This window comes from Hipposideros armiger, unplaced genomic scaffold, assembly GCF_001890085.2.
Source record: "Hipposideros armiger isolate ML-2016 unplaced genomic scaffold, ASM189008v1 scaffold_445, whole genome shotgun sequence".
In the NCBI taxonomy this organism is placed as follows: domain Eukaryota; kingdom Metazoa; phylum Chordata; class Mammalia; order Chiroptera; family Hipposideridae; genus Hipposideros; species Hipposideros armiger.
Window position 1 is genome coordinate 662,556 of NW_017731795.1, and position 13,700 is coordinate 676,255.

Genomic DNA, 13,700 nt, shown 5'->3' on the forward strand with positions numbered 1-13,700 from the left:
GCTTCACTGGCCCATGTTGGTATTATCATTGTGCTCTTCCCGGGTGAGGCAGATCAGTCGCCAGACTCTGCATGGCGGCTCACGGCTCATGGCTCATGGCAGCTCACGCCAGCTGCCGGCCGCTCACGGTAGCTTATGGCAGCCCACTGCAGCCTACGCCGTAGCCAGTGACTCATGGCAGCCCGGCTCCAGGTCGAGCTGTTGTTCAGCATCTTAGCTGTCGAGGGCGATGTCACTGGCCCTTATGTGGAATCTGAACCGGGGCCCTGCTGCTCAGAGCTGGCATCCCAAGCCAGCTCTTAACCAACGCGCCACTCAGCCGACCCCATGCATTGCATTTTAAGCAAGACATAAAAAAAATGACTTCACCACGTAAAGATCAAATTTTTTTTCCTCCCTTTTTGCCCTGCCTGTGAAGACTCCAGCGTGACTTATGCAAACCACAGTGCTCCATTTGTATGGATAAGCAGGTGTTGGTCACAGCAGTAAGACTCCCTTTTAATACAGTTAATTCCTTGGATTCCTGTCCTGTTGTACATTTCTGTTAGTTGAGTTTTAGAGCTCAGTTGACCAAATCACCTGCCTTGTAGGATGACTCTACTCAGGTGAACCTGCGTGCGGCAGACATTAGAAGTGGAAGGTGCTTCCCCAGCTCTGTGAACACCCCTCTGGTTCACCGGCTCTGCAAACAGCCCCTTCTCCATTCAGTAAGCTCTCAGAACTCAAAGAATCATAATGCTGGTCTCTTTGGGAACATTTTAGAAGTAGCCTCTTTAGTACTTGACTTGATACTTCACCCCACATCTTTGCTGTTCATGAAATTATCTGTTTTCCACAGAGTTACACAAATAAAGTGTGTGTAAAGGGGGGAAAAACATGTTTTATGTGTTATATTTGGAAGAGGGGGATGGGGGTCCTTTTTAATACAATCAAAGAATCTATAGGTACTTTGATGATGATAGATCATTACATGCATCATTTACTGACAACGGAAAAAAGGAGAACAGAAAAAAATATAAGCATCTGGCACATGAAGAAACTTAGGAAGGATATAAAGTAGGGTTCAACAAAAGGAAGAAAAATCAGTTATGTCTTTGTCTTCTTTATCTTTGCTTTTTGGTATAATTGTATATACAGAAATATGAAATCAAAAAAACATTTACACATGTTACATAAATACAAATGAAGCACGCCATAAGTTATGTAAATAATATGAATTCCCTCTGCAGGCTCCGAAAACAAAGATGGCTTCAGTGACAATGGGTCCAAAAGCATGGCCTCCACATTCTTCGAGACAGGCCAACTCTATTACTTTAGGAATGAGGAATGTTTAGCACCCAACCCCTATATTTCCAACATTATTATTATTCTGAGCCGAATCGTAAATGTCTTTCAATTTTCTCCACTCTGCACAGGTTGATCCATGCCAAACTCAATGCAAAAATATTCAAGGGTAAATAACATCTTTTATCATTATTTATTATCTTTGTGGGGAGAGGCATTGAGTGTAGAATTTTTAATAGTAATGGGGTCATTTTGATTGGAATTGATGTTCCTGTTTCTGAAGTTGACCACGAACCGCTCGACTTGCAAACACTGTCCTCCTTCATTTGTAATTCGTTTTTTTCCCCAGTATATGACTTTTATTGCATCTTTAAAGTAACACAGAGAATTCTGAGATTATCATCGGCATCTTGGGTGTTTTTGTAGCTGGACAACTTACATCTTATTCATCAGCCTGCAGAACTGTTCCTTTTTCAGAAACATAGATACCATCCAAAAATTTTCTGATATCCTTGTTTTTGACTGTTGTGGCTTGTTGAATCAAAGCAGCTGAATTTGATACAAGGTCAATATCATTTCCTTCAAGAATTAACTCACCTTTCTGGGCTTGAGATACTGAACAAGCAACACCTGACCTCATGCGAAACCTGCGGATGTATTTTTCACCGAAGAAATTTCGGATTTCAACAAGAGAACCATTCTCCTGAATAACGACGTTGATGGGGAAGTGAGCACACACAGGCCTCATCTTGTAACAGACGCCAGTGTAACGCCCTTGATCATGTTCTGCACATGACTACAGATAGTGCGCACAGGAGCCAGTTCCCTTCTATTTCCCCCCCAGTTGTCAACCCGGAGCCTCTTCTTCCTCTTTCCAAGAAGACTGAGTTCTACATTGATGAGACTGAAGTCCCTCCGCAGGGTGCCTCTGGGGCCCTTGACAATAACGGTGCGTCCCTTCAGCGTGATGTCCACATTTTCTGGAATGTCCACAGTCTGATTGCTGAGAACGGTCTTCATCCTCGCAGTAGATTCAGCAAAGAGCTGTAGTTTGGCTTTTTATTGACACCATTTTAGGTGAGTTGATGTCGGTAAACACTTGGAAGCTCTTCTTGGTTTTAAGATGATATTTATCATTGGGCTCGTTAAAAATTTCCCATCAGGCAATAATATATCCCTGACTTTTTCGATAAAAAAGGTAAAAATTTGAACTAAGAAGTTATGGAGAAACTCGTTTGACGTGGTGCAACGGGAAGCGATCATTTTCACAGTTTGAAGCAACAGCATTTCATAAGTAATAGGCTGCTAATATTCCACATTTTGGTGGAATCAAATAATGGTTTAAATTGAAAATGTTATTTACATGTTATTGAAGGATAGTAATAACGTTTTATGAATATGAAGATTCTATGGAATCTTCCTATACCATTATTAAGCACTGGCTATTACTGCAGAGGATTAAGTTTTTTTCCAAATACTTTCTTCACACGTGCAATATCTTTACCAGATTCTTTTTCTTTTTATGTTGCAATACTTGTCAACCTCATAAAGATATTTAGCATGTTTTCTCCTTGCAACGTATCTACGATAATTCATTCTTTATTACAAGCTGACACTTTCATCACAGAAAGCTTGTTTTCTCCACTCACTTAGAATCACATTTATCCGAAAGGAAATTCACGTGTCTATCATTGCAGCAGATGTTGGCCATATTCACTAGTTTAAAAAGATGTGTTTGGGGGGTTGCCAGAGTCAAGTGACTCCTAAGTTGATAGTCATTGATGTGCTTTGAGTCTGAAATAAAAATCTGTGTTATTTAGTTTCTGCTTAATAGACTCTATCAGGAGCAAATCCACAAGGCTCATGTATTCCTCGTCTGGCTGTGCTCTTTTCATTGCATAATCTCTGGTTTTGACAAGTCTTAACCCAGATGAAAGGTATGTTTTATTCAAACAGACACCCTAGTTAAAAGTGCCTCTTTACATTTTCACTATGCAAGATAAAGCCTCAGACGTTGGGCTGATTATCCTGGAAAAGCACACGGGGACCTGCACGCCACCATCCAACTCACCGGCCTGCTCTTTCTGGGGCCATTCACGCTGTCTCCCTGCCCGGGAGAGGCAGTCAGGGCAGCCAGTCTGGCTGTCCCCCTCTCTGCCCACTTCCTGGCCCCTCAAGAAAGGAGTGGCTGTCATGTCTGGTGAGAGGGTGATCTCTGGGAAGCCCTGTTGTTGACCAGGGACCAGTGCTCACTCCGGTTTTTACCTGAATCAGGTGAATTTTACCTTCTATCAGGCTGTCCGATTTCTGGGGCCACAATGCTGGCTGGCATCTGCATCCAGCCTGCACGCGGGCAGCTGCTCAGCTTCCTGGCTCCCTACTTGCCCGTCTGGGCCCAGGGAGGGGACAGGGCCGTCCTCAGCCCCCGCACCCTTTTGTTTTGGCCCTGGGTGGGGAAGAAGTTGGCCTTTCTCATCTGGCAGTGGCTGTGGGGCCTGAGCCTGAAGTGTCAGAGTGAGACAGTCTTCAATTTTGTTGGGAATATTCATTTAGTTCTAAGATACTGCCTTCCATTACCAGTTAATTGTTCATGTTTATGACTGTCTGTGATACGAAACTGAACACGCTCATGGACAAGGGCAGGCTTAAGCTTCTTTGGATCTGCCAGGGCATCCAGCACTTGGCGTGTCTTCAACGGATATTATTTGGTTAACAGGATATAGAAAACCATGAGTGCTACAGATGAAAACAAATGTCTATTTATTTTGTTTTTACATTCTTACAAATGCACAGTCACCCAACCAAGATGACTGTGAAGAGCCTGCCTGAGTGTGGAGGCTAAAAGTTTGGTTCCATGCAACCTGTGTGACCTTAGGCAAATTCCTCAACCTCTCTGTGCCTCAGTATTCTGACCTGTAAAGCAAGCATCATAACAGTACTCCCTTCACAGGGTGGTTCTGGGTGTTCATAGTGTATCCGAAGCATTTAGAACAGTGCCTCAACGTTGCAACGTGCTACAAACTTTTTGTCATCCTGTCTCACCTGCTGATTTGATGGCACTATCTCGTAATTCCCTAATTATTTAGACAAGTCCACTTGTCTTCATTCCCAAGTGGCCACTGGCCTTCAATTCCCCTGCCCACCCCGCTCCCCATGAAGTCTCATCCGGAAATGCTTTAGGGATTAAGCTGAAGAAACTCCAGCCAGTGGACGGTTACTTAACAGGGGGCAGATAAGACGGGTCGCTCACGCCACTCAGCCACCAATCTGAGCCCAGAGCCAGTAGCCCCTGAATACTTCCTGTCTAACAGGCCTCAGAAGAACACGTCCTCTTTTGCTGAGGAGTTGGGGTGTTTGCCCTGGCCCTGGAAACATGTTACAGGTCTGTCAGTGGTCGCCAGTGTGGGGTGTGCATTACATAGCGAGTGTGAAAATGTCCCCATGGATATGGGAAAGCAACTTTACAGTGCTTCTTTATATCAACTTGTAATCTTGACTTTTTCGTAGATACATTTAAATGATGTATAATATGTATATAATTTATAAGAAAAAGACATGCTCATATTAAAGGCATTTTCTCAGACCCGTGGGTTCTTCTAGAGAAAGTTCCTGAGGTTGCAGGGTTAGCTGGGAAAGTAAGGATTTGAAATGAAATGAATTCAGTGTAGAAACAGGGAGGAACCTGGGTGGGTGCGTGCAGGGGAGAGAAAGCCTGTGGCTTCACGTTTAAGAGCTGGAAAGAGGTGGCTTCACTCCACCTGTCACCCAAAAAGGCCATCCATGCACTTTCGGAAATTTCCATAGTATTGTACAGATCAGCATATTGCTGAGATCTGTGATGCACGGATCTCTGTCAAGGCAGAGATTACTGTTACTAGGAAAAGCCCAGGCAAACAGGTTTCCCCTTTCAAAAGGACACTTCTAAGTGTCTCCTTGGAGGACACTGCTGCCTTCCCTCCTAGGAGGCGACAAAGAAAAACACCACTTCACTCATTCAGCATGGTTCTCCACTGATGGCTTAGGGCAGGGTCCACCAACTTTCTCTAAAGGGCGAGAAAGTGAACATTCTCAGCTTTCTCTGCCACCTGGTATCTGTCACAGCTACTCAACTTGGCTGCTGTCCTGGGGGGAAAGCACCCACAGATGAAGGGGTGCAGCCGTTCCAGTAACCTTATTTACAGATGCTGAAATTTGGGGTCCTATAACTTTTACATATAACAAAATGGTACCCATCTTTTGATTATAAATCATTTAAAAATGTAATAATCACTTTTTTTTTAATTTGGGAATTGGGGGGATGGGAACAGTGCTGGGGAATTAGGGGAAGGGGAACAGACAAGTTGCTGTCGTTTTGTTCTTCAGTCTAGTTGTGGAGGACGTTGCTTCACTGGCCCAAGTTGGCACCATCATTGCGCTCTTCCCAAGCGAGGCACATCAGTTGCCGGCTTCTGGACCGCCGCTCACTGCGGCTGCTGGCCGCTCACGCTGGCTGCTGGCTACATACGGTAGCCCATGGCAACCCACTGCCACAGGGGCTGCAGCCTATGCCGTCACCGGTGACTCACAGCAGCCCAGCTCCAGGTTGAGCTGTTGTTCAGCATCTTGGCTGTGGAGGGCAGTGTCACTGGCCCTCATATGTGGGATCCGAATCAGGGCCCTCTGGCGTCCCAAGCCAGTTCTTAACCATCGCGCCACTCGGCCGGCCCTGTAATAATCACTCTTGGCTCACGAGTGCTACTGAAATAGGTGGCTACCTGGATTTGGCCCATGAGCCACGGTTTGCCGACCCCTGGCTTAGAGAAAACTGTCCAGTTTTGTTTATTTTTGAAAAGAGTGAATGCCTTCCCCTGTCTCAATTTGACATAGTTGAAGGGAGTATTTGTTTTTCTTATTGTAGCTCATTTTTCATTAACCTCCCAGAAGTTTATTAACAAGATAATTCTAAGAGCATATGCATGTGGAACAGAATCAACATAATCCCTTTTGTTGTCAGGTTTTATTCAAATTAGATATTGAACATTCCTGAGGTTATCTTTGTCTTTTATAAGGGATGCGTGGAAATAAAATTACCTTAGTTAACAATATGCAACAAATGAAATGTTAAAATAGCCCAACCTCAGACAGGAGGGGACCTAGGGGACTGAATGTGGGAGATTCTGACAGAAGAATAAATGGGTACTCTTTTTCATCTAAACCAAATACCAAATATATATTATTAGCACTGGATGGCATTTACGATGTCAAAAATAAAAGTACTTTGTGCCTCTTTTCCTATGATGCAGTGAAATATTGAAATGTAAATATCAATAATCAACTAGAAAAGCAACTTAGCTGGCTTGGACTTCCAAACATGTAATTTAGTATCATAATGCCATTTAACAAAATTGCTATGCTCTACTTCCTGGTAACTAGACGTTACACCAGTCTGAGGGCACGAAGCCCTGTGTACCAAGCTCTACGCCAATCAGAAAGGAAGGTGAGATTGCCACTGTCTGCCAATCAGCTACTTGGTATTTTCTCAGTTTACTCAGCAACGTGACGCTTTACAAGTGCAATTCTCAACATCTCCTTAATTATATCCATTTTGTAGTTAAGTGTTCTCCAGCACATTTAACCATGACATTCGACCAGTTATTTTGCAAATGGCTATGTGTTCTGGAACAATGCTTGTCTTTTTTATGTGGCTGGTGGTGGTGTTCAACTCAAAATTTTATATTTAATCCAGAAGAGCCACATACTTGATTGAACCACATGCAATGGCCAATATCCAACCTTTAAATAATAATTTCATATGATTCAACCTGATAGTGTATGAAGTAATATCTAAAATATGCTGCATGTTTAGTAAATGTTTCTTCCCGAAGCTTGCCAAATAGGTTAACTACATAGCATTAAAAAACACTTACCAGAATTAGGCATATGCCTTTTACATCTTATATAATGACTGTGCTTTCTTGGACTTCTTATATTCATGAAATACATTAGTCACATTGCCCAAAACATGAGAACTGCCTCCTTCAGTTTGCCGGTTTGACAAGGTAAGCTTACAACCCCCATTCACAATATACTCAGGGAGCTCACCTGCAGTCAGATTTGGTTTCTATCATCATCATCACAGACATTAACGACAGAAGCAGGTCTTGATGCTTGTGGGGGAGAGGACACACACACACGCACACTCCATTTCCCAGGGAGCATCATGGCAGCTCTCGACAACGCCCACCCGCCTTGGACGGGCCCCCGACCGGGGTCCTAAGTACACACCTGTGCTCGTGCGGTAGGTGCCGGTGTGTGCTGGCGGCAGAGGGTCCCCCTGGCTCTGGCTGAGGCTCCTCATGGGGGGCTTCTGATAGACGCGGTCTTCATAGATGGGGTCTATGTGGTGCTCTGGGGACTGCAGGGCCCGCAGCTCCGGGCCCAGGTGGCCATGCTGGCTGCTGTACGATGCCCGGGACCCAGCTGAAACAGAGGAACGGGGACACTGAGGCCTGACCAACACTCAGGCAGAGCCGGTTTAATCAACGATGTATTCGATATATATATTTTGACAGAAATGTTGAAAGCTGCAGAAAATACAATAAATAACATGAAATGGCAGCAATATGTCAGGCTAATCAGCTTATCAGCATCACCCAGCTGCCTTGATTCGCTCCCAAAGCTGATCTCCCTATAAGGATAATGATTGGAGATAAATCTGCACTGCACGGGGCCTGCCAAACATCATTTTTCTCGCCCTAACGAATGTCGCTGGCTTCCTCGCTATAGGGACCACGCACACAGTCAAACCTAAAAACCTCTTATTATCCCGCAGTCCTTGCACCTTAAATTTTGCAACAGAAATGATTAAAGCCACGAGCACTTGAATAAGCCCCGATGGCAAGCCATCCTGATGCCATTCCTGAAAAGTGAACCAGAGTTTGTTCCCATCAGCAGTTTTTCCCTGGACAATGAATGAACCAAAATGTTTGGACTTACAACAACCTAAGTCCCCGAGGGAAGCAGGTTTTAAAGGGAAGGGTTTTTGAGTTATATTTTCCCGTACTTTTATCCTCCAAATCGAAGCATCAGCATTTAGTCTACCTTCCTCTGAAGAAGGTACAAATGGTGATGAATAATGAATTAATTGGCAAATTGAGGCTACACATCACTCGCCTTGTGGTACATGTAAATTATGTGTCATTTCGTTGTACTTTATAGGAAAAGGAGTGGCTTTGAGGCAATCCTGGGGACCAGGAAACCTCTGCACATGGGGAAATAAACTTTATGAGGGAAGAGGTTGAGCAGACACAAGGGAAAGAAAACGCTGATTGAGAGCCAATATTTTGTTGATGTCAGAAGGGCCAGACCAGGAGAAGCACCTCCACTGAGACAGGGGACACGTAGGGACAAGGAAGGACATGGGGCACCGAGGAGAGAAGGTTATCTAACAGTGGGGAGTAGTGAAACATACAAGAACGAAATGGGGCTGTACTGATTTTAGGAAAGACCCTTCGGCTAAATCTCCAACGCTGATCCCCACGTGGCATGCTGGGATCTGACTGTCAGCTGCCTTTGAACAGCCCCTGTTGGGCTTTTCCATTCCAGCCTAAAGCAATGGGGTGTTGGAAGCCCTGGACTTTGGTGGTGTCTGTGGACAGCTCTATCTGTGCTCCTCGTCCCAGGCCTTCACTGGTGGCCACGTTCAAGCCCAAATCCTTAAAGCTCAGTGATCTGGCTCCTTCTACAGCGTCATCTCACCAAGGATTTTAATATTCTGGTCTAGTGTATCTGAGAAAATGCCATTCAGAAGCTTTGAGATTGCCAGCAGATAAAAGTCTTACTGATATATTTTACACAGGCTGCTTTCAATTCAAATGAACAGAAAACAGGATTTTTGAGTGGCTGGAGCAGTGCTGAGAAATCTCTGAATTGTGTTAGTAAAAAAATCACGGAATGTTTTGAGGAATGAATAGGGCAGGCAAGGTCCTTACCTTTCCTTTTGCTGGTAATTAAATCAATCCTGATTTAGATAGCGTTCAGATGAACGATAGGTCCAAAATAACCATTTTGCATAATTGGGTTCATTGCATCTGATGTATCACATGCCAACATCACACTGAATATTATCTCATGCTCATAATTTCCAGGAACATATTTTAAGTATGATATTCCTTGAGTTCCTGCCATCAAGTCTTCCTACTTCTGGAGGTTTTAATAATATTGCTAAGGACTGACAAGTGTAAAAGCAAGAAAACAGTCATTACAGTAGACCTTTAAACAACATGGGGTAAGGGGTGTGACCCCTACACAGCTGAAAATTCTTGTGTAACTTTTGACTCCCCCAAACCTTAACTACCAATAGCCTACTGTTGACCAGAAGCCTTACTGATAACATAAACAGTCAATTAACACATTTTATATGCTATATGTGTTATATACTGTATTCTTACAATAAAGTAAGCGAGAGAAAAGAAAATGTTATTAAAATCGTGAGAAAAAAAATACATTTACAGTACTATAATACCATAAGTTTGTGTCTTCTGTTTACAAGATGAAAAAAAATCTGTAAGTGTGTATCTAAATGTTGTATAGTTAAATAAAAGTTATCCATCGCTGGTAGATTTAGAATTGTAACTTGATCCCCATTCCTTGATTCTAAGCCTCTAAGAACATCGAATGATGAGGAATGAAAGGACCTGCTGATCTTTTAGTGGTGACATGATCTGAGGGCATGTGAAAATCCTCTTATAAGCACTCCCTGGGCATTAGGACATTTTGATTAGTATACCATGAATCAGAAATTCATGACCAGTGGTCCTAGGTAAGGGCCAAGAATCTTATGATAAGGTCTATCTCTGTGGATATCAGGCTTTCTATGTGCTGATATTAAGAAAAAATAGAACAATAGAATTATTAAATATTTGAATAGTAATACTACACTTTTTTATTAGCATGTTCTTGACAAAACTGTAAGTTCATGGTGTTTTCCTGTGGACACATTTGTGCAAAATACATTTGCATATTTCAGCATTATGCATAGCACTTATGCATAGCACTGAATGAGAAAAGGCTTTTTAAAAGGAGCATCCTTTATGCTCCTTTCTATCCATTAGACCAGGTTTCAATTGCTCACAGTTAATTGGCAAAAGAAACAGAGAGAACTATGAGAAAGGAGGAGGCAAGGCATCAGAGGTTAAGAGTTAAGAGTGCAAGTTCTGGAACTCATGCCTTCTACCACTCGTGCTCAAGAAAGAGCCTCTCAGCCCCATAATAACAAGACCTATTTTATTTGGGGCCATTTCAAGAAAAAAAATTCTCACACAACCTCTTCTGGGAATATGCTCCAAAATTTCATAAGGTGGTGCACATAACATGCTGATTCAAAGAAAAAACATGCTGAAGAAACTGTGAAGTGGTCCAAAATGCCACAGATGTCCAGGGCAGTTACGTTGATGGAGAGCCTCTCCTTGACCACGCTGAGGGTGCAGAGCGGCAGAGTGACAAAGTGCAATGGAAACATGGATGGCCAACAAGAAGCGGGAGAGCACAGCCTAGCCCAGCCTAACTGCAGCGAACATTCCCCACCCCTGCAGACAGAGGTCACGCAAGTGTCACACCTGTGTCTGTATGGCATTCTAGGACCAATTTCCACAACAGTGCTTACATCATCCAACACCAACATGGCAATGCTGTCATATGGTTTTACTCTCCTACTTCTCCTCCTCACAAGACAAAGTTTAGTCTTGAGAGCTCAGGAACTGGCAACTTTCATCTGTAAGGTGATACTGAAAGCAGTGGGTTTGAAGACTCACGTCTGAAACATGAATGCTCAGCTTACAGGCTAAGAGAAGCTGTAACTCAGGAGGGCCATAGGTTATTCTAACAGCCCATAGGTGCTCTGTGCAGGCCACGCCTCCTGCAGGTCCAGGAATCCCGGAGGATGGGAAGAACCTGCAAACTGATATACGATCGGGCCTGAGGCAGTTGCTATACAAGACCTACCATTTATCAGACCTTAGTCCCCTGCTCACTGCTGCTAAGGCTAAATTGGATGGATGCTCAGATGGCTCAGAACTCAACCCACTCCTGGCCACTCAGCTGTGGCATTGGTGGTGGGAGGAGAGAGGAAAGGGTTCAGTCCTGTGGCAGAGAGGGAGCTGTGGGCTCCGGGGGCTCAGAGGCGCAGGCACACTGGACCACGGGAGACTGGAGGAGCACTCGACTTGGGATGTCCCCTACTTCTGTGTGGGGGCACCTTCACTTCTGCCCCACCATTTACATGAGCAACTCCTATGAAGGAACTAGAGGTCATGGCTGACCATCAAATTCTGCATATGAACCGTGGCTTGATGAGTGTAGGTGTACAATGCTCAACAATTAGAAGTCAAAAGAAATAGCATCTAAAGTAAGAATTGTACTGCTGTTTCTTAAGTCAATTTTGCCTACACAATCTGTAATAAGAACACATGATTTGGGTCTCGAATCTGTCTCACCAGGTAAGTGAGTCAGGCAAGTCACTGAGCCTCCCTGAGCCCTTGTTTCTTCGCGGAGACATACAGATAACAACACATGCATTTGTACAGCATGACATTGTGGGAGGTGAGAACAATCACGTATGAAGGTGCTGTCCAACTGTTGAAATAATTTAAGATAGGTATTCTCATGTCATTCAATCTTAGGATCAAGGAGTTATGTCATCTCATGAAAATACATTATGGATTGGAACAAAACAAACATTTGTTAACATAAACTAACAAACTATCAAAAACAACTTAGAGATTTAATTTTGAAATATTGTAAATGGCAAAATTTTTGATAATTTTGTTAAAATATTGCAAAATGTAAATCTTATAGTTTTCTAAAAAAAAAATAGTGTTGCTTTGTAATGGATAATTGGAAAGAATGCAGGAATGAATAAAGTCCAAAAGGCACAGGAATATTAAAATGACCAAGAAAAGGTGGAATCCTTTTTAGAAAGGGATATGGCATAAATTAAACCTGCAAAATGAAGATAACAAACACTTGCTAATCCAGCAGGAAGCCAGGCTGCAGGGAGTGTTGATGGGGACAATGACGGTGATGAAGCTGAAAGGGCTACAGCACCCCTCCCTGCTGTGCCTGTGTCTTCCCCACACATTTTCACTAGGTCAAAAAATCCAACAGTCGGTATGCAACACTTATCATTTTTCATCAGACTAGCAGCACACACCATTTATTGTTTGTAGACTGCTTTATAAATACATGAGTACCTGTCAGATCTTACAAGTATCATTTATATGTACCGGTTAATCCATATTGAGCAATATATTCATTCATTCAACACACATGTACTGAGTGTACTGGCAAGTTCTACAAGTTGAGGACACCATGGTGCTTACAACAGATCAGGTCCCTGGCCCTGGAAATAAGTCGGTCACCACAATCAGACAGGTGCAGATAAAGGAACTGCAGAAAAAGAAAGTAGGCTAGGGGAGGGCAGACATGGTGTCGGGGGTAGACTGTTTTGATAGGGGGTCAAGAGGTTCCTTTTCAGCATGTGACATCTCAGCAGAAAACTTCCTAAGGCCAGAGAAGGAGTCCAGCGGGACAGTCCCCAGGGTTCTCAGCCAGAGGGAATAGTGACCAGAGCCAGAGTCCTTGGTACAAGAGTTATCTGCTAATATTTATAGACATGATTTCAGTAGTACCTATTTCATCCATATTGTGTTTTAAAAGAAATGCCAGTTAGTATATATGAGCTCTTTGTGAGTTCATAGCACAATCGGTTGCAAGAACCAAACAGATATTTTCTTAACTCAAAATTTCACAATCACAGTAACTACATTTTTGATCAAAAGGATTTGAAATCTTCAGTGGAGGAGCACATATAAACTCATGAGGCTTGCATGACTGAAGAGTCAGCTCAAATATGTATATGTAGTTTTTGCATTTGAATTTTCATTCCTTAGAATATGATGAATCCTCAGGTCTCTGTTTATTCCCCAAAGAGTCATCTGGGGGGTTCTTTGAAATGCTGATTCCTGAACACAACCCTCCAAAGATTCAGTTCTGTCTGGTCCATTCTAGTGGGGAGTGGCAATCTGCATTTAATGGGCACCCCCACACCTCATAATTGTAGCAGGGATCAGACTGAGAGCCTCCCTGTCCTCCGTGGAGAGAAGGGAGACAGGCATACTTAAAGGAAGAAAGGAAGATCTAATGTGGTAGAACCCTCAATTTATCATTTCTTGCTTTCATTAAATAATATCATTTACTACCATGACATGCCACATTACTGAATAAATGAAATAAATTCACTGTTTTTCATTAGGGCCCATTCACATTCTTTAGTTTCCATACTATATAATTACCATATTATTAACTATATTCCCTATGCTTTGCTTTACATCCCCATGACTACTATGTAACTACCAATTTACACTTCTTAATCCCTTTAT

General features: G+C 43.1%; 1 protein-coding gene and 1 pseudogene across 7 annotated transcripts in view; both read right to left on the bottom strand.

The window, feature by feature from the left end:
- CTNND2 (catenin delta 2) overlaps positions 1-13,700 on the bottom strand; it is an 848,542-nt gene that overhangs the window by 348,531 nt on the left and 486,311 nt on the right. For all 7 annotated transcript variants that reach the window (XM_019665518.1, XM_019665517.1, XM_019665519.1 and 4 more), the window contains one exon: positions 7,549-7,743. In XM_019665518.1, coding sequence (XP_019521063.1) covers positions 7,549-7,743 — 195 coding nt within the window. The remainder of the gene's footprint in view (positions 1-7,548; positions 7,744-13,700) is intronic.
- On the bottom strand, positions 1,702-2,326 carry LOC109394936 (60S ribosomal protein L9 pseudogene; annotated as a pseudogene).